Source organism: Oncorhynchus tshawytscha, linkage group LG31, assembly GCF_018296145.1.
Source record: "Oncorhynchus tshawytscha isolate Ot180627B linkage group LG31, Otsh_v2.0, whole genome shotgun sequence".
Lineage (NCBI taxonomy): Eukaryota > Metazoa > Chordata > Actinopteri > Salmoniformes > Salmonidae > Oncorhynchus > Oncorhynchus tshawytscha.
This window is the reverse complement of record NC_056459.1, coordinates 19,667,040-19,691,216: the sequence shown is the minus strand read 5'-3', so window position 1 is coordinate 19,691,216 and position 24,177 is coordinate 19,667,040. Positions and strand designations below refer to the sequence as shown.

At 42.2% G+C, this 24,177-nt stretch overlaps 1 protein-coding gene across 1 annotated transcript in view; it reads right to left on the bottom strand.

Annotated features, from left to right (window-relative positions):
- trps1 (trichorhinophalangeal syndrome I) overlaps positions 1 to 24,177 on the bottom strand; it is a 177,443-nt gene that overhangs the window by 8,700 nt on the left and 144,566 nt on the right. The window contains exon 6 of the mRNA XM_042309830.1: positions 7,968 to 8,090. Within this exon, the coding sequence (XP_042165764.1) occupies positions 7,968 to 8,090 (123 nt within the window). The remainder of the gene's footprint in view (positions 1 to 7,967; positions 8,091 to 24,177) is intronic.

The window sequence follows — 24,177 nt, the reverse complement described above, 5'->3', positions numbered from 1 at the left end:
CAAAGGTAGGTGAATATTTATAATGCTATTTCTGACTAATGTTGACTGCACAATATGGCGGATATCTTTTTGGCTGCTTTGTTGTCTGAACGCTGTACTCAGATTATTGCATGGTTTGCTTTTCCGTAAAGTTTTTTTTGTATTAAGGAGAAGTATATCTCTAATTCCATGTATAACACTTGTATTTTCATCAACATTTATGATGAGTATTTCTGTAAATAGATGTGGCTCTCTGCAAAATCACAGAATGTTTTAGAACTACTGAACATAAAACACCAATGTAAAATTTGATTTATTTCTATTAATATGCACTTTATCGAACAAAACATACATGTATTGTGTAACATGAAGTCCTATGAGTGTAATCTGATGAAGATCATCAAAGGTTAGTGATTAATTTGATCTATATTTCTGCTTTTTGTGACTCCTCTCTTTAGCTGGAAAATGGCTGTGTTTTTCTGTGACTTGGGGGTGACCTAACATAATCGTATGTGGTGCTTTCGCTGTAAAGCCTTTTTGAAATCAGACACTGTGTCTGGATTAACGAGAATTGTATCTTTAAAATGGTGTAAAATACTTGTATGCTTGAGGAATTTTAATTATGAGATTTTTGTTGTTTTGAATTTGGCGCCCTGCACTTTCACTGGCTGTTGGCGAGGTGGGACGCTACAGTCCCACATATCCCAAAGGTAGGGCCATGTTTAGTCAACAGTATAAACAACAGATTGACAATACAAGGCCCCAGACACAGCAAGGTGGATGGAAGACACAGACAGGTGTCTTCCATCCAAAGGTCATCTTCATTATCCCAGCATTATTACCTTATGTTTCTTTCTGTAATAGTTACCCATTATTACCTCTCTTACAGGATGTGCTGTTTCCATCCATCTAAGCAACTGTTCAACTCCAATACCTATTCATGCATGCATCTATTTCCATACTGTTGCTGTGTCTGTCTAGACCGTCAGTTGTCTCCTGCTGTTTTGGCTCATCTACTACAGACAAAGGCCTACACAATACAAAAGTGTTGGCATTTCCAGACAGTACTGTACAAATGGATGGGCTTCAATAAGCTAGCTACCTTTCTCTATGCTGCCTCGCTCTTCAACAAGCTACTGCTTTCACCATAGTCTGTGTCCCAAATGGCACGCTATTTCCTATATAGTGCACTACTTTCGACCAGGCCTTTGGTCAAAATAAGTACACTATGTAGGTAACAGGGTGCCTTTTGGTGCGCCACCTCTCTCTGTCACCAGCAGCAGAACTTTTCAAAACGTCTCAGGAGACTGTTTCGAGTTCGCCATTCATTGGTTTCTGTCAGTGTGACCAACGCGGGAGTGCACTTTGGCAACTGTAAAGAGAGACAGACTCTTCAGACAGAACAAAGTAATGCTGCCACTTCGATACGTTTTTACAACCCGGCATTTGACACACACACACACACAGGGCATACGCTCCCCACTGCCCGTCAAGTCCTATTATTAGAAGATAAAACCAGAGAGACATTTATTGTTGCAATGTGCTATGGCATAAGGAGTCCAGAACTCCATTACGGCCCACTACAGCACCGGTTTATGAGGTGCTATTATGGAATTATTTCTGTACAGCGTATAAAACTTTTATTCAAAAGTATAAAAATACTACTGCCATTGGCCGATGAACACGCCTGCAGATGAAAACGTCTTCATCACTGATTAATTGCAGCCACCAAAGGACCTCTTAAAAGACAAGCGATGGTGATGTTCTGTTAAACGAGGCCCTCGCTACACTGCTGCAACATCCAGGTGGTTTCCGGTGAGGACTGAACGAACAAGCGCACATGTGGCTATCATGAATCAGTCCCCACTGGGAGGATGGGAGGAACGCTCGCCATTGCCAAGAACAAACAAACAATCTCAGGAAAACAGACAATCCAGACTCGGAGTGTTGAGCAAACGGATGGGGAACCCGGCGGACTTGGAATCCCCTCCTCTCCATATCATTTGTTAGCAGCTAGTGGAGAAGGAAGAGTTACGTATACAACCCTACCTGATGGTCCACTGAAGTCTACCTCCTCACTAACAACTAGCAAGGAGCGCTAACAACTAACACATAAACAAGCCCAAACTACAGGCCAGTTCCTCCACTGTAGTCTACCTCCTCTCTAACAACTAGCAAGGAGCGCTAACAACTAACACATAAACAAGCCCAAACAACAGGCCAGTTCCTCCACTGTAGAGTCTACCTCCTCACTAACAACTAGCAAGGAGCGCTAACAACTAACACATAAACAAGCCCAAACAACAGTCCAGTTGCAGCATGCAGGTCCAGAGGCACACAGAGACGAAAGTAACAGATTATGAGTATCACTACGCCCCCAATGGCCCCTATTCTCTACATAGTGCACTACTACCCATAGGGCTCTGGTCAAAGGTAGTGCCCTATATAGGGAATAGGGTGCAATTGGGGATATAATGGAGTCAACCACAGTCATTTTCATCATGTCTGAAGGTGGATCAATATAACACCAACTTAACAGTGCAATATAAGAGAAAAAGAGGACGAAGATACAAACTTGCACTAGTGCACAAACATAATTGTATGGATTTCTACATAATAACAACTAATATCAGATGTTTTTCAATGTATGCTTTAAGTTTAAGCATGCACTACAATATAAATGATATATGATGCCCAAAGAAACTGTCTTTCATAACACAAAACCCCATCTGGGTCAAGCTACCTACAGGGAGTCATCAGTTTAAGTTTCAGTTTGAAGTTTTACTAGTCATATGTATGGGAATAAGCATGGTATACAGTACATCGTCCAACGAAATACTTACTCGCAGGTTCCTTCACGACAATGCAAGAACAATAAGAAATAATCAAATATACGAATACGAACATAAAGTAAATGGCTCAGTAGAATAGAGCAAACATTTTAATAGAATATAATAAACATTTTAGTTAGGTTCTATCTAACCTAACAAGAGTCAGGGGAGTGTGTGATCTTAGGAAAAGCTCCCTCTCGCTCTCTCACCCAATTCCTCTCTCTCTCTCTCTTTTCCTCTCTGTCTTTCCCTCACCTCTCTCCTTCCGTCTCATTCTCTCTCTGTCTCTCTCTTTCTCTGACTGTGGTAGGCCTGGTCTGCTGGACTGGAGCTGGTTTAGACCACCAGGTGGCCTGGCCAGTGAAAGGGCCTCTTGTAGCAAGGCTCTCTGGAGCCTGGCTCTCTCTTTCTCTCCCTCTCTGGCCCAGTCGACCACACCGACTCAGGGAGCCTCCTGTGTAGGTCCCCCCCACCACCCAGGCAGCCGGCCCAGTCGCCTTCAGGCATGCAACACGGCCTAGAATATGCACTATACACGGGACTGGCGGACTCTGTGGACTCTAACCCAGTCGTAACCGAATTACCAAGATTAAACATAAAAATGTTAACGTTGAATGACGTGCAGAGACAAAGGCCTCCTTGTTTCCGAGGGGTAATTCCTCACATGATGTCACATTTGCCTACCCATATGTTTGCCCAGACACTATTTCATTTCAAAGAGCATTGAGAAGTACGTCTTGGAAGGTTCCAGCCCAGTCCGTGGTGGTTTACTCACCAGAGAGAAAAAAAAATACAGTTTGTGTATTAAAAACCAACATTTCATTCTGAAAGAGGTATAGGGCCTGTGGCCTGTGAACTAAATCCAGTTGTAAAATCCTCAATGATTGAGAACATTGACCTATTTCACGATAACATGTTGAAGTCTGTTACACAATGGCAATCTCCCCATATCTCCAGAATTATAATGATAACAATCCCATTCGGGATGTGCATCTTTCCCTTTCAAGACGATTAGATACATATCTAGATACATGGGCTCTGATACAATACATGAACAATACTTTTAGTTTGAAATGATTCGGTGCGATTCGGTATGATTAGAGAATGAATCGATGTGATTTGGTTCGATGCGATTCGGCGTGATTAGAGAATAAATCGATGCGATTTGGTTCGATGCGATTCGGTATGATTAGAGAATGAATCGATGCGATTTGGTTCGATGTGATTCAGTATGATTAGAGAATGAATCGATGTGATTTGGTTCGATGCGATTCAGTATGATTAGAGAATGAATCGATGCGATTTGGTTTGATGCGATTCGGTATTATTAGATAATGAATCGATGCGATTTGGTTCAATGCAATTCAGTATGATTAGAGAATGAATCGATGCGATTTGGTTCGATGCGATTCGGTATTATTAGATAATGAATCGATGTGATTTGGTTCGATGTGATTCAGTATGATTAGAGAATGAATCGATGCGATTTGGTTCGATGCGATTCAGTATGATTAGAGAATGAATCGATGCGATAAGGTTCGATGCGATTCGGTATTATTAGATAATGAATCGATGCGATTTGGCTCGATGCGATTCAGTATGATTAGATAATGAATCGATGCGATTAGGTTCGATGCAATTTGATGCACTAACATTTGTTGTTTAAACACTAATTTTACATTCTAAAATAAATCTGCTGCTGATGGAGCTCATGAGCCATGTGTGTGTGTGTGTGTGTGTGTGTGTGTGTGTGTGTGTGTGTGTGTGTGTGTGTGTGTGTGTGTGTGTGTGTGTGTGTGTGTGTGAATGATGTATGTCTATAGTGTATGTCAGGGGTCATCAACTAGATTCTGCTGCGGGCCGATTTTGGGTGAGCAGATGTTCAGGGGGCTGGAACATAATTACAGATCATTTGTAGACTGCAAATTGACTGCAAGAAGCCCAAACAGATATAGTATTTGACTAAAACAGAATAATTTCACACCTTGTTTACATTGGTATCCAATCACATATATCTCTCTTATGCGAGGGAATACTTTGGAACAGATTTGTAAAAAATGTATCCGTTGGAGCTGATTTGCTGGTGTGTTTAGTCTTTTATGTCCAACAACAAAAAAAATGATGATAATAATAATTGTGGGGGCAAATAAAATCACCTGTGGGGCAAAGTTGAGAACCCTGGTGTATGTACTCTGTCTGTGTGTAAATGGTGTATGTCTTTGGTGTAGGTACTATGTAGGCTCCTGATCAGAGCCATAAGTGAGACTAGGCATCTACTATCACCACTATCTGATAAGGGGGAGAATGTAGCCTATGTTTTTTTGTCCCCCAACTTTGGTTCTGAAATCCATTAATTGTTTTTTGCAGATTACGCTTTTACTGCAGTGGGCTAAATCAGAGTAACACAGAGTGTTTCTTGGTAGTCTTAAACACATCTACTTTGAAACAACAGTATACACCTTTATTTATTTTTATTTAACCTTTATTTAACTAGGCACCTTACTTTACCATGTCAGATATACACTGAGTGTACAAAACATTAGGAGCACCTTTCTTATTTTGAGTTTCACTCCCCATTTTGCCCTCAGATCAGCCTCAATTCATTGGGGCATGGACTCTGAGCAAGGCAGTTAACCCACTGTTCCCCGGGCACCGAAGTCGTGTATGTCGATTATGGCAGCCCCCCGTACCTCTCTGTTTCAGAGGTTGGGTTGGGTTAAATGAGGAAGACGTATTCAGTTGTACAACTGGCTAGGTATCCCCCTTTCCCTTTCCTTTCTACAAGGTGTCCAAAGCATCCATCCACAGGGATGCTGGCCCATGTTGACTCCAATGCTTCCCACAGTTGTGTCAAGTTTGCTGGATGTCCTTTGGGTGGTGGGCCATTCTTGATACACAAGGGAAACTGTTGAGCGTGAAAAATCCAGCAGCATTGCAGTCGTTGACACACTCAAACCGGTGTGCCTGTCACCTACTATCATACCCCTTTTAAATCTTTTGTCTTGCCCATTCACCCTCTGAATGGCACACATACACAATCCATGTCTCAATTGTCTTAAGGCTTAAAAATCCTTCTTTAACCTGTCTCCTCCCCTTCATCTACACTGATTGAAGTGGATTTAACAAGTGACATCAATAAGGGATCATAGCTTTCACCTGGATTCACCTAGTCAGTCTATGTTATGGAAAGAGCAGGTGTTCCTAATGTTTTTTTCAACTCTATGTAGAGTTAGAGTTTTTATCCCAATATTACATTTTATATACATCACAGAAGACTGAAATATAATAAAACCGTTTGACATAGAAACACCAGATTTTTTATATACATATATTTTTACAATGTTTATTAATTATGAAATTATGAAAAATATGAAAACCGTTCCACCCATGAGGCCAGTAGAGGGCGATTTGGTCATTTGAGCTAGTAATGTATCAATATTTACCGATTACAAATTAGCTATGACATAGCCAATGAATATATAGCACAACTTTGGACTTCACCCCTATCTCAAAATCGAATGGTTTTGACCGTTTGGATGTTTTAGGTGAGCTTCTTTTCTACTCTCGCTTCGGCCATGTTTAGGTGAGCTTCTTTTCTACTCTCGCTTCGGCCATGTTTAGGTGAGCTTCTTTTCTACTCTCGCTTCGGCCATGTTTTAGGTGAGCTTCTTTTCTACTCTCGCTTCGGCCATGTTTTAGGTGAGCTTCTTTTCTACTCTCGCTTCGGCCATGTTTTAGGTGAGCTTCTTTTCTACTCTTGCTTCGGCCATGTTTTAGGTGAGCTTCTTTTCTACTCTCGCTTCGGCCATGTTTAGGTGAGCTTCTTTTCTACTCTCGCTTCGGCCATGTTTAGGTGAGCTTCTTTTCTACTCTCGCTTCGGCCATGTTTAGGTGAGCTTCTTTTCTACTCTCGCTTCGGCCATGCAGTGCGCCTCGCAAAGTTATTGCCGTTATGAAATGATCAACTTTACCCTGTATATCTAAAAATGACCATATACCCTGATTGTTTAAAGAAAAACTACCAAAACTATTGGTGAACTATCAGCATGGACAAAGTATGAACGTAAACAATCTAAATGAAATCTATTGTAAGCCCCATTTAGCAGGCATAGCCAGAGGAGAGTTGTGTCTCCAGTAGCTTACTTTAATTCTGGTGAAACACAATTTTCAACCGTGCGCAGATAACAATAACCTAGCCAACTACATAGATTGTCACTTAACTAATGAAGCCTAATATCACACAAGCCATTTAAGCATTTGAATGCTGTAGGTGCAGATGTGCAAGATTACGGCTATTTGGCGTTGGTCAGCGTGCGAATCTGGGCACAGTGCGCAGACTGACTAGGCCACCGATATTCCCAAAGTGACTTTTAGATCAATGAGGCTTAGTTCGACACTGAAGGAGAGGACGCATCAGTTTTCAGAAGGTAGAAAGAAAGTAATTTAGTGAACTGCCAATTTGTAATGTATTAATCGATTTTCTGACCGATGCAAGCTACATTTAGATTGGTTTGGGGTCCGTGGATCGATGCAGTCATATCTTCAAAATTTGAATTGGGGACCATGCATATCGGTGAATCGTTACATCCCTAATTCCAATCAAGTTTATTTTTCTCCATCTGTGTGACACCACAAAGTGAGGTCACAGCCTTTGACTGAGAGGATGTGTGTGAACAGATATGGAGAGGGAGAAAGAGAGAGAGAGAGGAGGGGGGAGAAAGAGGGTGTAGACCTATCATACCTATGTGATGTATGAGCCTGCATGTGTGTGAGAGGAGCATGTGTGAACTTTAGGGTCAGATGTTTTGGGATCTGTGGGTAGCTAGGGAATTCTAGGCTAAGGCAGGATTACTCCCAGATCACCATTAGCAGGGCTAGGGGTGAGAGTGCATGGGGGCACCCCTTATTCCCTCCTCCCCCAGGCCCTGAGAGGAGCACCAGTCACCTGGGGAGGAAGTGGGGTGGACAGGCTAGAATGGCTACAGTGTCCTGCTACCATTTACTTAACGGCTATTTTATTTTAGTGGGTGGGCTGGAATAGCAGGTTGCCCTCCTCTCCCCTCCCCTGACACACACACACACACACACACACACACACACACACACACATACACACACACACTCCTGTATTTTTCCAAGCTCCCCCGCCAGCCTTACTGAGTGGAGCTTCTGATAGAGGCCACACGCGTTGCACACATATCCCCCGTTGGCATTCTTCCTCCACAGCGAGGTCTTGGTGGTCAGACAGTTGGCACAGAATACCCCTGAGCCTCGTCGTCTCTGAAAGCCAAATCAAAAGAGAGAGAGAGAGTCAGTCAGTCAGTCAGTGAGAAAATGGGTGCAAAGGGGAAGGTAAATATAAAGAAAGAAAGAGAGAGAGAGAGATGAGGAGAAAAAAGATTGGAGCGGAGAAACATCATATCATCATCTGGGTTCATTGTATGAGTGTGGCAGTCAGGCAGGCAGGCAGTCACACACACACACACACACACACACACACACACACACACACACACAAACACACATGCACACTGCCCAATCAGAAGGTCAAGTTGGGCAGTGATAAATAGAACCCAGCTGATTCTCTCACTAATTAACTTTAGACTGATTAATGAGTCACGAGTAAGATACCACTGAGTCTGACCACTATGACACTGGAAACTGTTTCTAATATTTTGTCTTTACTACATTTCAATTATTTTCTTTTAACGCCCTCCTTAACCATATTATTTCAAAAAGCCTATTTTTTTTTTAACCTTTACTTAAGTAGGCAAGTCAGTTAAGAACAAATTCTTATTTTCAATGATGGCCTAGGAACAGTGGGTTAACTTCCTTGTTCAGTGGGAGAACAACAGATTTTGTACCTTGTCAGGTCAGGGATTTGATCTAGCTCTAACCACTAGTCTACCTGCCGCCCCCTATCCTATCCTAGCGTTAAATAACAATATGCTGACTCATGAGGAAGGTACAGAAAAGCAGTAATGTCTAAATCATTGGAGTGTCCAACCTTATCAAATGCAGAACAACATATGAACTTAACAAGTGGTCGGTCCTGCCATGCATGTGATCCGCAGCGCGGCTAGCCGGCTACATTGGCATTATCTAGATCAAGGGGCCTGTAAATGCCATTGTGCCATTTATTGAACTTCCGAAATGTTGTGTAGGGAGTCATGTCCTCTTCTCGCCAGAAAAATACAATGCTCCTAATTCTCCTCTGATACATTTAGAATGGAAAGCTTTTCTACGGACATAATATTGGCTACAAATCCAGAGAGCTTTCTTGGCAGAGAAAGGATACTTGATTCATCGGGTGTTTCACAATGTATCAGTAAAAAGTTCTGGTGAGTAGCCAGTTCCCTATAGGGTAATTTTCCATCCAGATGCAAGCGCTATTGGAGGCCCATCGTCAGCTAAACTAATTATGATCTCGCATTTGCTGATGCCTGCTCACTCTAAAGTTTGACATCAGACATAAATCATAGATACAAGGAAAATGAAAAGAAGTGAAAAGGAATGAAGGGACGGTACCAGGGCGCGGCCATAAAGAGTAAAAATGACAGCAATAATGGAATGAGATGGAGACATGTTTTTAGTGGGCTATCAGCAAGTGCAAAGTCGCTCTGACAATTAGCGTTTTCAATCACGGAACACAATTTGCGCTCTGCACGGCTGCTTGTGCTCCAATAAAATAACTCAATGTTGTCTCCCTAAAACCGTCCTTCAAACTGAAACACCAAAATGACCTATTATTTCCAGATTCAACATTTCAGAATGTATTATTCTTAAGTGTGAAAATACAATCAACATTTACAATCAATTCAAGTTACAAAATTAAAGTGTCAATCTTTAATTGAACAATTACATCTATTGAACTATTACAAATGATTACCTGTTCAAATTAAATAAGTGTAGGCTATAGCTAGCAAGCCGTCGTTTTTGGACGTTTGAAATATGCCTTTGTCAGCCGCCACCCCCCAAAAAACTACCGCACAGCACTGTGCTTAAACTCAGCGCCACGGAAGTTCATCATTCTCGAGCAAGCAGGGAGAGTACTTGATGATACTTAATGGGAACAACGCATTGTTTCTGTTTGAAGCCTTCCCCACACCGTAGCCCTAACATTAACAACTCAGAATTTATACCTAAATTTAACCCTTTGAGTTGTTTCTGTTTGAAGCCTTCCCCACACCGTAGCCCTAACATTAACAACTCAGAATTTATACCTAAACTTAACCCTTTGAGTTGTTTCTGTTTGAAGCCTTCCCCACACCATAGCCCTAACATTAACAACTCAGAATTTATACCTAAACTTAACCCTTTGAGTTCTTTCTGTTTGAAGCCTTCCCCACACCGTAGCCCTAACATTAACAACTCAGAATTTATACCAAAACTTAACCCTTTGAGTTGTTTCTGTTTGAAGCCTTCCCCACACCGTAGCCCTAACATTAACAACTCAGAATTTATACCTAAACTTAACCCTTTGAGTTGTTTCTGTTTGAAGCCTTCCCCACAACATAGCCCTAACATTAACAACTCAGAATTTATACCTAAACTTAACCCTTTGAGTTGTTTCTGTTTGAAGCCTTCCCCACAACATAGCCCTAACATTAACAACTCAGAATTTATACCTAAACTTAACCCTTTGAGTTCTTTCTGTTTGAAGCCTTCCCCACACCATAGCCCTAACATTAACAACTCAGAATTTATACCTAAACTTAACCCTTTGAGTTGTTTCTGTTTGAAGCCTTCCCCACACCATAGCCCTAACATTAACAACTCAGAATTTATACCTAAACTTAACCCTTTGAGTTGTTTCTGTTTCAACCCTGTAACCACATGGAATTAACCCTGAAACCACACGGAATGAATGGTTCATTCACGTTCATCCAATTAAGGCAAATTCCGATCAGTTTGCTAGCTAGACCATGCAAATATGTGCTACAGAACACCATTAATCTCAAATAAGAATGATTCTCTTTGTGGTATACTTAAAGAAAATGTTCTAAAAAATATATGCTTACAAATTATGGGCTAATCTATGGTTAGGATTAATGCTTAGGCTACTACCACAGAAGAAACCTGGACACAGAGGGGAACAAACACATTCCAAATCCCAAGGAGTTTTTATGTGGTTGCCACATGGCTGGAATGACAGGTATGATTGATTGATTGATTTATTCTTTCCTATCCTGTTCTAGCGTTACAAGCTAAACACTGTGTCCATCATCATCCCTGTGTTTTCTTCCCCCTCCAGGCTCATGCCCGAACCCCGACTGCCTCGGCCAAATTACTCACACGTGTTTTGCTTAGAGTCACAGACACTTCCAACAGCTGGAAAGTGTAAATGTTTACACGTTGAGCACAGCTCGAGCTGATAGCAGTCCTATTTGTCTCGCTCAACCTGTATCTCCTTCTCCTTGCCTCTTGACAAGTTGGGCTTCGACCAACAAACAACAGCTAAGACTGGCACATGGTTTATGAACTGATACACAAAACAAAGCCTGATTCAAAACTTCAGAGTTTTAGACAGAATCATTAGATCATTTGTTTTTTGTACTGTCCACATGCAGCTTGTTTTCGGTCACAGGTTCAGGAATGGCTGAGAAATTGCAACATTTACTTGGAGCCAACTCTGCTAATAGCACTGCTGGGTGATTTAAAAAGTCATAGTCAATCGATCAATAATACAATAATACTCTTAGCAAAAAAAAATATATTTAATTTACAATTTAGAAACTATGAGAATAGAATTGTGAAACATCACAGCACAGTTGAAAAATATATGGCAAATAGATGGATGGTGTTCAGTGATTTTTGGGAGGGGTTGAGCGATGGGACTAAAAACAACAAGATAACTCATGTAAAATATACTGTGTCTGTAAAATGTATAAAGGTTCAGAACATTTGTGAAACAGCACAAATAAAAAATATATGGCAAATAGAAATCAAAACTGGATGGTCTTCAGAGATGGATGGGAGGGGTTGAGTGTAGCTGACGGGGTTAAAAACAAAGGAAAATATATTTACAAAAACTATACGGGGGATTGGAAATGATGCAGACAATTACATTGATGGAAGCCAAAACTATCTGCAATATTAAATCTGATCTACCCCCTAAAAAAACTGTTAAGACTTGTAGTGAATTATAGAAATACTTTGTCCAGGCTGATAGCTAGGCTACCATATAAAAGTCAATCAGAGACATGCCATCAGACAATATGTCTTCCTCTTCCAAGTGAAATACTCTCCATTTATTCAGTGAGTGGAGCAGCCAGTGGTGGAGCTCGGTCCAAGGTAATCTGAAGTGACATTTTACAACAAGTGGCCTGTGGCTCGACCCGCAATGAATAACCTGCAACAGTGGTCTGCTGAACTGTAATCAATAGAGCAGGCGACGAGATCTACTGAATCAAACAAATACTCACTTCATACATAAATGATAGCATTTAGAAAGTACAACAAATGTGTCGTCTTATAGACCTATTAACACTACTACACATTGACATAAAACATAAATGCAAATATATCTGAAGAACACGAAACATAATAACACACGCACTCTACATACAAGTACATTGTAATATTGTTATATTGCTGTATTATGGATTTTGTATTGTAGATACACTATACAGTGCATTCGGAAAGTATTCAAACCGCTGCACAGCTATTTCCAGGTCTCTCCAGAGATGTTAGATCGGGTTCAAGTCTGGGCTCTGGCTGGGTCCCTCAAGGACATTCAGAGAATTGTCCCGAAGCCACTCCTGCATTGTCTTAGCTGTGTGCTTAGGGTCGTTGTCCTGTTGAAAGGTGAAACTTCACCCCAGTCTGAGGTCCTGAGTGCTCTGGAGCAGGTTTTCGTCAACAATGTCTCTGCACTTTGCTCTGTTCATATTTCCCTCGATCCTGACTAGTCTCCCAGTCCCTACCGCTGAAAAACATCCCCACAGCCTGATGCTGCCACCACCATGCTTCACCGTATGGATGGTGCCAGGTTTTCTACAGACGTGATGCTTGGCATTCAGGCCAAAGAGTTACATCTTGGTTTCATCAGACCAGAGAATCTTGTTTCTCATGGTCTGAGAGTCCTTTAGGTGCCTTTTGGCAAACTCCAAGGAGGTTGTCATGTGCCTTTTACTGAGGAGTGGCTTCTATCTGGCCACTCTACCATAAAGGCCACTCACCTCCCTGACCAAGGCCCTTCTCCCACAATTGCTGTTTGGCCGGGCGGCCAGCTCTAGGAAGAGTCTTGGAGGCCACTGTGTTCTTGGGGACCATTTGCACACACTGTATATACTTTATTTTTTTCCCTATTGTGTTATTGACTGTACGCTTGTTTATTCCATTTGTAAATCTGTGTTGTTGTTTATTGTCACACTGCTTTGCTTTATCTTAGCCAGGTCGCAGTTGTAAACGAGAACCTGTTCTCAACTAGCCTACCTGGTTAAATAAAGGTGCAGTTTCTTTTTTTAAAGTAAAAATACTCCAGACATTTGGAATACTTCCCCAGAAGTATGTGCCTCAACATAAACCTGTCTTGGAGCTCTACGGACAACTCCATCGAACTCAAGGCTTGATTTTAGCTCTGATATGCACTGTCAACCGTGGGACCTTGTCTTTCCAAATCATGTTTTTTTAAATAATTTTACAAAAAAGAAGACTGGAGGCTGTATTTGCTGCCAAAAGTGCTTCAACAAAGTATTGAGTAAAGGGTCTGAATGCTTATGTAAATGTAATATTAATATATAATATAAAAAGTAAAATATAAATTAGCAAACATTGTCATTAAGGGGTATTTGTATCTAATCCATTTTTAGAATAAGGCTGTAACGTAACAAAAAGTGTGTGTATGTGTCTGGGGAGTGTCTCTCTCCAGTAAGTTCAAGTGTCAATTACTCAGTAAAAGCAACAGAAAAAGCAACTGTTCTTGTTTTGTCATTATGCGGTATTGTGTGTAGATTGATGAGGAAAATGTTTTATATAATACATTTTAGAATAAGACTGTAATGTAACAAAATGTTGAATAAGTTAAGAGGTCTGAATACTTTCCGAATGCACTGTATGTACAAAAGTATGTGTACACCGCTTCAAATGAGTGGTTTTTGGTATTTCAGTCACGCCCATATCTGACAGGTGTATAAAATTGAGCACACAGCCATGCAATCTCCATAGACAAACATTGGAACGGCCTTACCGAAAAGCTCAGTGACTTTCAATGTGGCACCGTCATAGGATGCCACCTTTCCAAAAAGTCAGTTTGTCAAATTTCTGTCCTGCTAGAGCTGCACCGGTAAGCTGCAACTGTAAGTGCTGTTATTGTGGAGTAATAAAATACTAATGCAAAAATACACCAGGAAAAATAGGTAGTGTATGTTGAACAAATACTTGTTCTGGTTAATTTGAGGTTCCAGCTGTCCATACCATGTACCATATGAGCTCATGTTCCTAGCAGTTTACTACTGCAGTTTCACTAATCAGGCCCAATCAAGTCATGTCTGCAGTCCTGTGTATAGCATGTCATTATTGCCAGTTGTGTTGGTAGGTGGCTGGGACTGGTGGGGGTTTTGGGAATGTGTGTGCGCGTGAGTGCGTGCGTTTGTACGCATGCACGAGGAAGCGTGTGTGTGGTGTGTGTGCGAGAATGCATGCATGTGCGTGTGTGTGTATGTGTCCGGGGGGGTCTCTCTCCAGTAAGTTCAAGTGTCAATTACACAGGAAAAGCAACAGAAATAGTCCACCCTTGTCAAATGGCTCACAGTTCCAGACTTCCTTTTCAATTATCATCTAGGTCTGCTATGCCATCTGTAAAAACGAAGCCATACCTAGACTTGCAAGGTTTGGCCTCTTTTTCTTAAAAATAAAATACTTTTTTTTTTTTTAAACAGCTGCAGCCTGGATGACCTAGGCAGCTCTTAGGACAGAGAGAATAAATAAAAAATGACAGAAAAAGAAAGCTCTGATTGTCTTTGTTTTCCCTAAGTGCAAAAGGACAATTTTTCTCTCTCCTGCCACGTATCAGCCGGCGGGGCGGCTCTGCCTTGGCGACTGCGGTAATGTATATTTTTTTTGCCATGGAGCGAGAGTGGTCCTTGTTTCTCTACTGACCTGCCTCAGTTCATCACTGTATCTGGTCCTCACAATGATCCTGCTATCTGGGAACTGTCGGCCGCCCTGCGAGCTACCATGCATTTATACTTCACGCTGCACAGATGCTACTGGTTCTGCTACTGCTGCTGGTGCTGCTGCTACTTCTGCTGGTGGTGCTGCTACTTCTGCTGGTGGTACTGCTGCTGGTGCTGTTTAACTTAGCCGTATAAATAGAATATATAGCACGGACCTCCCAATTCAAGTCAACGATGGCATAATTGGTGGACTGGCAGCCATTGAGAGTGTACCCATGGGTTTACCAGTCAAATTGCCAGAGTTAGAGGTTCCAAGCCCTTTCTAGAGATTTTAATTTATTTGGACTGGGAAAGAACAGCCACCAGCTACCATACCATCCACCTTCAACCAAATATGACCGGCAGCAACCCTTCAACACATATTCTGAGCTGCAGTACAGCAGTAACAGACTCATCCATAACACTATGGCAACACTTAACTTACAGTGAATACTTGAATTATCTGAGTTCCAAAGTATGATATTCCCTGTACTGCACAGCGGACTGCAAGAAACTAAATACAAAAACCTAGAGCAACAAGCATGAACGGGCCATGTTATTAGTCCAGATACCCGTGATAAATGACTCTGACAGTGTTGTGCACTATCGGTAGGTACTGTAGGTGTTGCATGTGAATTCTGTTTGTCTGTGATTGATTATTAATGCCTTCTGTTCCGTCAGCGTGCCTAGAGACGCCACCCACTCTTTCCATCCTCCCAGTGAGGGGAATGCTGGATAATTAGACCTGGAAGCGTAATTACATGTATTTATTTATCCGGCCAGGTGAGGGGAGTGGGCGAGGACTTTCCACCCAGTGCCCACCACTTCATCATGTGGTTTCATTTCAGTTATATTAGTACCAATCATTTATTTAAGTTATATTAGAATAAAAAGTTCATTCAGTTATTTAAGCAAAAGTAGCTTAAATATCAAATATGAGCGTTAATCCATTGTTAGGATTGAAAACATCCACTAGTAATTAGTAATAAAACCATACAGATTCTTACCATAGTTGTGAGCGGCAAATAGTGAGAGAAAGAGAGAGAGAGAAAGAGAGAGAGAGAGAGAGAGAGAGAGAGAGAGAGAGAGGGAGCTTGTGGTCTAAATCGACTGCTTATAAACAAAGCTCTTGAAATGAAATTACATTTAATTCACTTAAGTAATCTGCAGGGGCACTTACATTAAATAACAATTATTTAATCAGCTGCGGGGAAATTAGGTGAACCCCTACTGACAATTTCAATTTCTGAAATCCTGCGTCAACATTTTGGGCTTGGGCGCTAGCATCTCGTTGCCTTCAGCGCACATCTGGTTACAATTCCAGACATATCGAACCATCAAGTCCTATCTTGCTGTGAGGTTATCCCTGGTTTACGCAAATCCAGTGTCTCTCACTAAATTGCTTCCCTAATTGTATAATTTGGTTTGAGTTGAATAAATTATGTTTAATTTATTCCTGCAAGAGGTATTCCTCGCCAGAATCTAAAAAGAGGATATTGGGAGGTCACAGTAATAAAAGGAGAACACTGGGAATACACTTCCTTGGTTGCTCTCCAATTTGCTGCTAACACACTAGCATGTGCATACACACACACACAGACATACACACTAATGCATGAACTCATGTGCACACAAGGACCCCCCCCCCCCCCCACACACACCCCTCACTGCACTGTGGCGAGGTTGAGCTCACACATTATTAGAGTGCAATGGAAGCCAGTTCCACTCTTAAGTTCAGCAAACTCTCTTTCAAAAAGGTTCTGACACAAAATGACAGGATTGGAGCGTTAAATCAACCTTACACACCAAACCAGACATTTGCTTTTTCTTTTTCTGGCCTCATTCCTTTTTCTCTTTTTTTGCCCTAATGCATATTGGTGATCTCACAACGCGGCCTCTGTTCCCCCTATTTTAATGAAAAATACAGTACGCAGCTTGACAACAGACGTAATAGCTATAAATGTCGAGAGCCAGGCTAACCCACAGCAAAATGCCTGTAGTCCTCTGCTAAATACACCATATATATACTCCCCATAACATATTTGATTAACTAAACTGATCTTAGCTGAGGAAAAATACCCCATGTATTAATGAGAGAGAACCGTTGTCATCGTAAATAAAATGTTTGTCATATCTGCACCAGCTCCCATTCTCCCTATAATTACACGCCAATGTTTTTGAGGCCATCTTAAATCCTTCATCTTGCTCTGATGAGGCCACATCAAGACATATGAAAGAGCACAGATCAAAGGAGAGTTGAGTATCTGGAAGAGGGACACAAGTCTATCATTATAGTTTAACCCTAGATGCACACAGAGCCATATAACAGACATCTACAGTATCATAAATAGCACATGTTCAGTACAATAGTAGCAGTGTACAATAAGCTGATGTGAACCAGGACCCAGTAGTGTAGGAGGAGCAAAAAATGAAAGCTTCTTCAATGTGAAATAAAGGACGGCTTATGCACACCACTATAATCAATTCCTGAATGGGAACAATGCCCTGTTTTTCCATCTAGCCCTTTAGCTAAATGCATTTTCCTTTTCACCCTTCCCCTAGTCTCAATGTATTGTCTGTCTCTGTGTTATCTGTGTCCTGTGACATGAAGGGTCCTTTTGAGAGGCCAGTTCTGAGGAGGGAGGACGTATCCTGGCAGGATGACAGAGGGGGCAGGAAGCTACAGTGTGGTTGGTGCAATGGCTCTCACCACTAACTGTGTCACCTGTCACCTTGTGTCACTGCCATCGCCTGTCACTCCCGTGCGGTGTGTGGCTGTGTGTGACAGTGTGTGGCACTCCAAAGGTGGGGATACGTGGCACAGGCACAATATAATCTCACCTGGGGGACAATGGAAGTCACAAGACAATGGGGGCCTTCCGTGGAAGGAGGTTGGGAATGCAATGACATCAACACATTCTGAGGGAGCTTTGACCTCGACCCGTGTGACACAAAAGGATCAGCGAGGCCACTGTCAGTCAGAGTGGTAGGCTAAAGAGGATGATTAGCAGAGTTCTTCCTCATTCATTTACCTGTCTCTTGTTATGTAGGTCTGCACTCTTAGTATGGGTGGAATGTCTTACAGCCGATTGAGTGTGGGATAGAGGGTTGTTCATTGCCTGAGGTGATAAGTATGTTTAGGGGGAGAGGGAATGACGTTTGGCTTCCTAATTGCTGGCCTCGTTGGATCGAAAAATCTGCTTTGCAAATTCAATAGAGAATTATTCAGAGACTGTTGTAAATGCCATCATCTTTGTCGTCATCCCAAATAAATCCACAGCAACATTTTCTAATTTTCTTTGGCGTTCAAATACAATGACTTGTACTTGCCGGTCAAAGTCACAGGGCTTCATTGCAGTACACTAGTGATCTATCAGCTTGTGATGGATTTTGTAATAGTAAAATTGGTATGTAAAGAAGTCCCATTACCAACATGTATTTTTCTTTACATACCAATTCACTATTATAAAATCATTTTTGATCAATATGATCATTTCTGTATGTATTTCTTACTTTAGTTTAGCCTACAGGTACATGTTATATAAACAAAATATATTAATTGAAATTAATATTGTACCTGTAAACCCCCAACAAAAAATGTCAAAACAAATAAAACCTGGACAAAACCTGGTCTTATTTTGAGTTTTGACCGATGTCACATCTATGTTAATATGGCAAAAATAATTGCTAGCTAGCTAACCAACAACTGTGAAGATGTATCTGAGAGACAAAAAGTGCTCATTGTGAAACTTTATGTTTTCAATAAACATCGGAGACTAAATATAGTTTACTCAACTTTAATTTGTCCCAATGCATTTCTGAGTTTTCAATTAGTAGGATTAGGTTTTTGGATATTTGGTTCACAGGAGGGATTTTTTTCAGTCTTGCATGACTTCTGTCATATTAATTAATGTTTTGCTCAACTGTAAGGTTTGTTCAAATTTCTCATTGAATTTTCTATCTTACTATTGTTTGTTCTATCTCTGTCATTATTACAAAAAGGCCTACCATATTTGTAGTTAATTAAAAACAACTTTAAACTTTCTGCGATAGCCTAGAACTAGATAATTTAGATAATTTAATTGTTTAATCATGAAATATCGCGGCGGGAAAAATCATCCGCTATTGGAGAGTGAGAAAAAAGTTTTATGAGCGGACATTTTGCGCTGCTTTGGTGAAACTTAGCCATGTCTACATTGTTCTCTTGCCTTCTGTAAATATAACATATTAATTGAAATAAGCTATAGCAAATAAGAATATAGGAATATAGGCAATTTACTCAGAATGTCACCCATACACTGCCCTACTGTGCACTGCCCTACTGTGCACTGCCCTACTGTGCACTGCCCCACTGTGCACTGTCCTACTGTGCACTGCCCTACTGTGCACTGCCCTACTGTGCACTGCCCTACTGTGCACTGCCCTACTGTGCACTGCCCTACTGTGCACTGCCCTACTGTGCACTGCCCTACTGTGCACTGCCCTACTGTGCACTGCCTGACTTCTCTTTTCTCTTAACTGCGCGAGGCCAGTCAAGCTGAAAAGGGTTTATTTTCGCCTGTCATATCAGGATGTCGTCACCATCGACGATGGCTGTCAATCATCCTCAACAGACGATACTATCGGAATATCGCCTAAGAAAGAGACACCAAGATAACTGCCCAGGTAAAGGTAAACCTGGGCAGAGCTAAACTCTGGCACAATTTGGTTTAATAGTCTGTGTGCCGTAAAGCTCTGTGGAAACGAGGACACACAAACCTCAATTCACCTCGCCCTGAAGGGAAACACACACGCACACAAACACACAGCCCTCACCGCTGACAGTTTTTCCCTCTCTGTACACTGTACACCATTCACTACCTGCACATGAGCTGATGGAAGCATTTCCAGAAGCAGAGAGAGTCCTACCCTTCAGTTTCTAGATGGTTTACAGCTGAGTGCACTGTCCTATTTTTCCAGTGGTTATATAGCCAGAAAAATCATAGTCATCGTCCAAAGATAATTCTAGTAGGAAAAGAAATAAATGTGATCGTGTTAGGGTGAATCTGTCTGGAAACAGAAAGCTCCTTTGTGACTACACAAAAATAAAAAAGGTCAAGTATTGTGGAGATTCCATCCATACACACTCTTTCACAGCAGAATTGCAGCATATGTACTGTATTTCTATTAGAATCTGTCTACTACGCATCATCTCACACTCAGGGATTTTACAAAATGACCCATGGAGAGAAAGAGAGAGAGGGGGGAGAAGGAGAGCGAGAAGGAGAGAGAGGATATATTGAAGTGCTTCATGTTTACAATAGTCTGGGCTCCTGGTGGCTCTGTTCAATTTGTAAAGGTTAAATAATCCCTACAGAGCTCACTGAACCTAAAGTAACACAGTGGATACAGGAAATCCAATGGACTGCATTTATTAGACTACTGGAGAGGCAGGCATGGTTCTACGCAGACAGCGACGCAGACTAAACTCTTCCAGCCAGACACAGAAAAACCTACTGTACACCGGTACGTTGCACCATATTTTACTCACCAACACATCAATTCACCAAACACTCAGAGATAGACTGAAAGATTCTAGCCTACAGTACAATAGAGCACGTCGACAACATCTTACTCAACATTGTGTCTTTGCCATAGACCTTAATGATGTCTGAGCGTAGTACACCAATCCTGCACCCCCATCGCCCAAATAGTCCCGACGCTCAAATCAGATAACCAGAAAAACATGTTGCATCATCGGATGAGGTGTTACGAGGAAAGGAGGGTCACTTTCTGTAATGTCATGCTAGCCTAGCGCCATGTCTTCAGTGAGCAACACAAATCACATTAACAAGGGGACAGAGCGTCCCCCTCTCTCTCACTGTGACAACACCTCGGCCACAACCGCAAAGTTGAGTCTACTGAAGAGAGACAACTGAGTTAGCTGCCACCTACGAGTTTAATGAAGGAAAAGTAGCTAGTTTGGGGCAATTTAGTCAATTGTCTCATAGTCATAGAGGAGAGGCTTCCTGACATGATCTACTCAATAAGTGTGAAATGCGGTGGTGTAGATGCAGTCCCAAATGATACCCTATTCCCTATATAGAGCACTACTTTCGACCCGAGCGAATAGGACTATGGTCAAAGGTAGTGTACTACATAAGGAATAGGGTGTCATTTGGTATGTAGACCTCTCCTTCACTCTGAGTCTGGAAGTGGTATCCAAGCTTTATCATCTCTGAGAACGAGGATATCTACTGTTTCCCAAAACCTAAAATTAACCAAAATAAGACAAACTTTTTCAGAGGGGAGGCTGTTGTGAAAAGTTGAATTTCACTTTAAGAAACAGAGTTGCGTGGGTGCTCGGCCAGCATGGCAACGAGACAGAGACAGTTAGTTTAGCCCTGCTGTAGGTCTTAATTGCCTAGTAACCTTGGACAAGTAAGTCCTCCAAATGAGGGAATAAAGAGAGAGAGAGGAAGAATTTCTTTCTCTCCCAACCGAGGACGAAGGGAAATTTCATTTTGCTTAATTTGGATGATTAGGGTGTTTTCAGACAGGGGATAATGAATGGCACTTTATTGTATTAGGTCCTCCTCTAAACGACTGAAATAGGAGATCAAGCACTTTGGCCATGAGGCCGACACCTTCATCAGTCTTCTGAGTATAAACGCAGCCTTGCCAAATGACTTAACAGAGCTAATTAGAGCCAATAGAGTCCTGGATTTTCTGGCGTTCTGAAAAGCCATTCTGACCGGGAGAAGGAGGATTCAGATGGTAGGTGTACAGGTCGGCAGAAGAGCGATTCTGTCTGGGAGGAGGAGAATTTGGAGAGAGATGAGCAGGTTGGCAGAAGAGCCATTCAGGCCGAGAGAAGGAGGATTAGGAGGGCGGGGAGCAGGTCAGCAGAAGAGCTATTCTAGCCAGGAGGGAGGCTATCTGAGGTGGACTGGTGAACGGAGAATGGGTCCTACATGATTGCCACCTGGGAACCTGATCTGGACCCCCAGTTCAGCACGACACAGGGTGAGATGACAATGGAGAGGGGGAAAAATTGATATATACTTAACAAAAATATAAACGCAACATTCAAAGATTGTACTGAGTTACAGTTCATAGAAGGAAATCAGTCAAATGAAATAAATTCATTAAGCCCTCAGTTGTGACTTGTTTCAGGAAACTAAGCGTATGTCGTGCGCCAGTACTTCACAGGAGAGCCATTTGAAGGTACACCTTTTTTTATATTTTTTTTACAAAATGCGTTTTTTGGCAGAAATGCCTTCTGGAACTTGTGAACTTTCAATTGCCTCAATAACAAACTTGTATGCCATCTGTAAATATGAATATAATTGTTAAATTACAAGCTTAGTTGGTCTAGCCTTGGAAAAAGTCAGCAACCTTCCCGCTAGCCATGATTGGCTGAGATAATGAGTGGGCTGGACATGCCGAGAGATGAGTTCAGATTGGTCTGCCATGTATCAGGATTCTGTTTATATCATGAGCTGGTCAGTATGTGTAGGTAATTCTTTCTAACGCAGGTTTTTTGAAAGCTATCACATTAGCTGGCTGGCTCATTGGCTAAAGTTACCTGTATGATCTGTGTAGTTATATCATTTGTACCTCAGATACATGCATTGCTAGGTATAGCCTAATCTTAGCTAGCTAATATTGAACCTGCAGATTCATGCAGGGTAGTAACGTTATGAGTTGATTCATTGTTTAACTAGCTAGCTACATGTCTATACAAAAGACTCCACTACTATGCAAGTAACCATTTCAATAGAATGTTCATAATGTCACTGCAACAACTATAAATGTAGCTGGAAAATTTGCTCTGCTTATCTACACCAATTTCAGAGCACTCTCATCTGGGTGTGCCAGAGCGCAGAATAACTGGAAGATTTACGAACGCTCAACACCCGTTGAACATGGCCGCTGTCAGTAAACGTTGGCAAAACAGCATAATAAAATTGTTGCCAACAGCACAGCTGCAGTCACCAATGCTCTTGAGATAGTCACCAATGCCCTTTAGATAGAAGCTGTTTTTCAGTCTCTCGGTCCCTGCTTTGATATACCTGTACTGACCTCGCCTTCTGGATGATAGCGGGGTGAACAGGCAGTGGCTCGGGTGGTTTGGTTGTTGTCCTTGATGATCTTTATGGCCTTCCTGTGACATCGGGTGGTGGTTTGCCCCCGGTGATGAGTTGTGCAGACCTCACTACCCACTGGAGAGCCTGACGGTTGTGGGCGGAGCAGTTGCCGTACCAGGCGGTGATACAGCCCAACAGGATGCTCTCGATTGTGCATCTGTAAAAGTTTGTGAGTGCTTTTGGTGACAAGCCAAAGTTCTTCAGCCTCCTGAGGTTGAAGAGGCGCTGCTGCGCCTTCTTCACCACGCTGTCTGTGTGGGTGGACCAATTCAGTTTGTCCGTGATGTGTATGCTGAGGAACTTAAAACTTACTACCCTCTACACTACTGTCCTGTCGATGTGGATAGGGGGGTGGTCCCTCTGCTGTTTCCTGAAGTCCACGATCATCTCCTTTGTTTTGTTGACGTTGAGTGTGAGGTTATTTTCCTGACACCACACTCCGAGGGCCCTCACCTCCTCCCTGTAGGCCGTCACAGTCGTGGTTGTCATGGCCACGCAGTCGTGGGTGAACAGGGAGTACAGGAGAGAGCTCAGAACTCACCCTTATGGGGCCCCAGTGTTGAGGATCAGCGAAGTGGAGATGTTGTTACCTACCCTCACCACCTGGGGGCGGCCCGTCAGGAAATCCACTACCCAGTTGCACAGTGTGGGGTCGAGACCCAGGGTCTCGAGCTTGATGACGAGTTTGGAGGGTACTATGGTGTTAAATGCTGAGCTGTAGTCGATGAACAGCATTCTTACATTGGTATTCCTCTTGTCCAGATGGGTTAGGGCAGTGTGCAGTGTGGGTGCGATTGCGTCGTCTGTGGACCTATTGGGGTGGTAAGGAAATTGGAGTGGGTCTAGGGTGTCAGGTAGGGTGGAGGTTATATGGTCCTTGACTAGTCTCTCAAAGCAATTCATGATGACGGAAGTGAGTGCTACGGGGCGGTAGTCGTTTAGCTCAGTTACCTTAACTTTCTTGGGAACAGGAAAAATGGTGGCCCTCTTGAAGCATGTGGGAACAGCAGACTGGAATAAGGGTTAATTGAATATATCTGTAAACACACCGGTTTGCGCATGCTCTGAGGATGCGGCTGG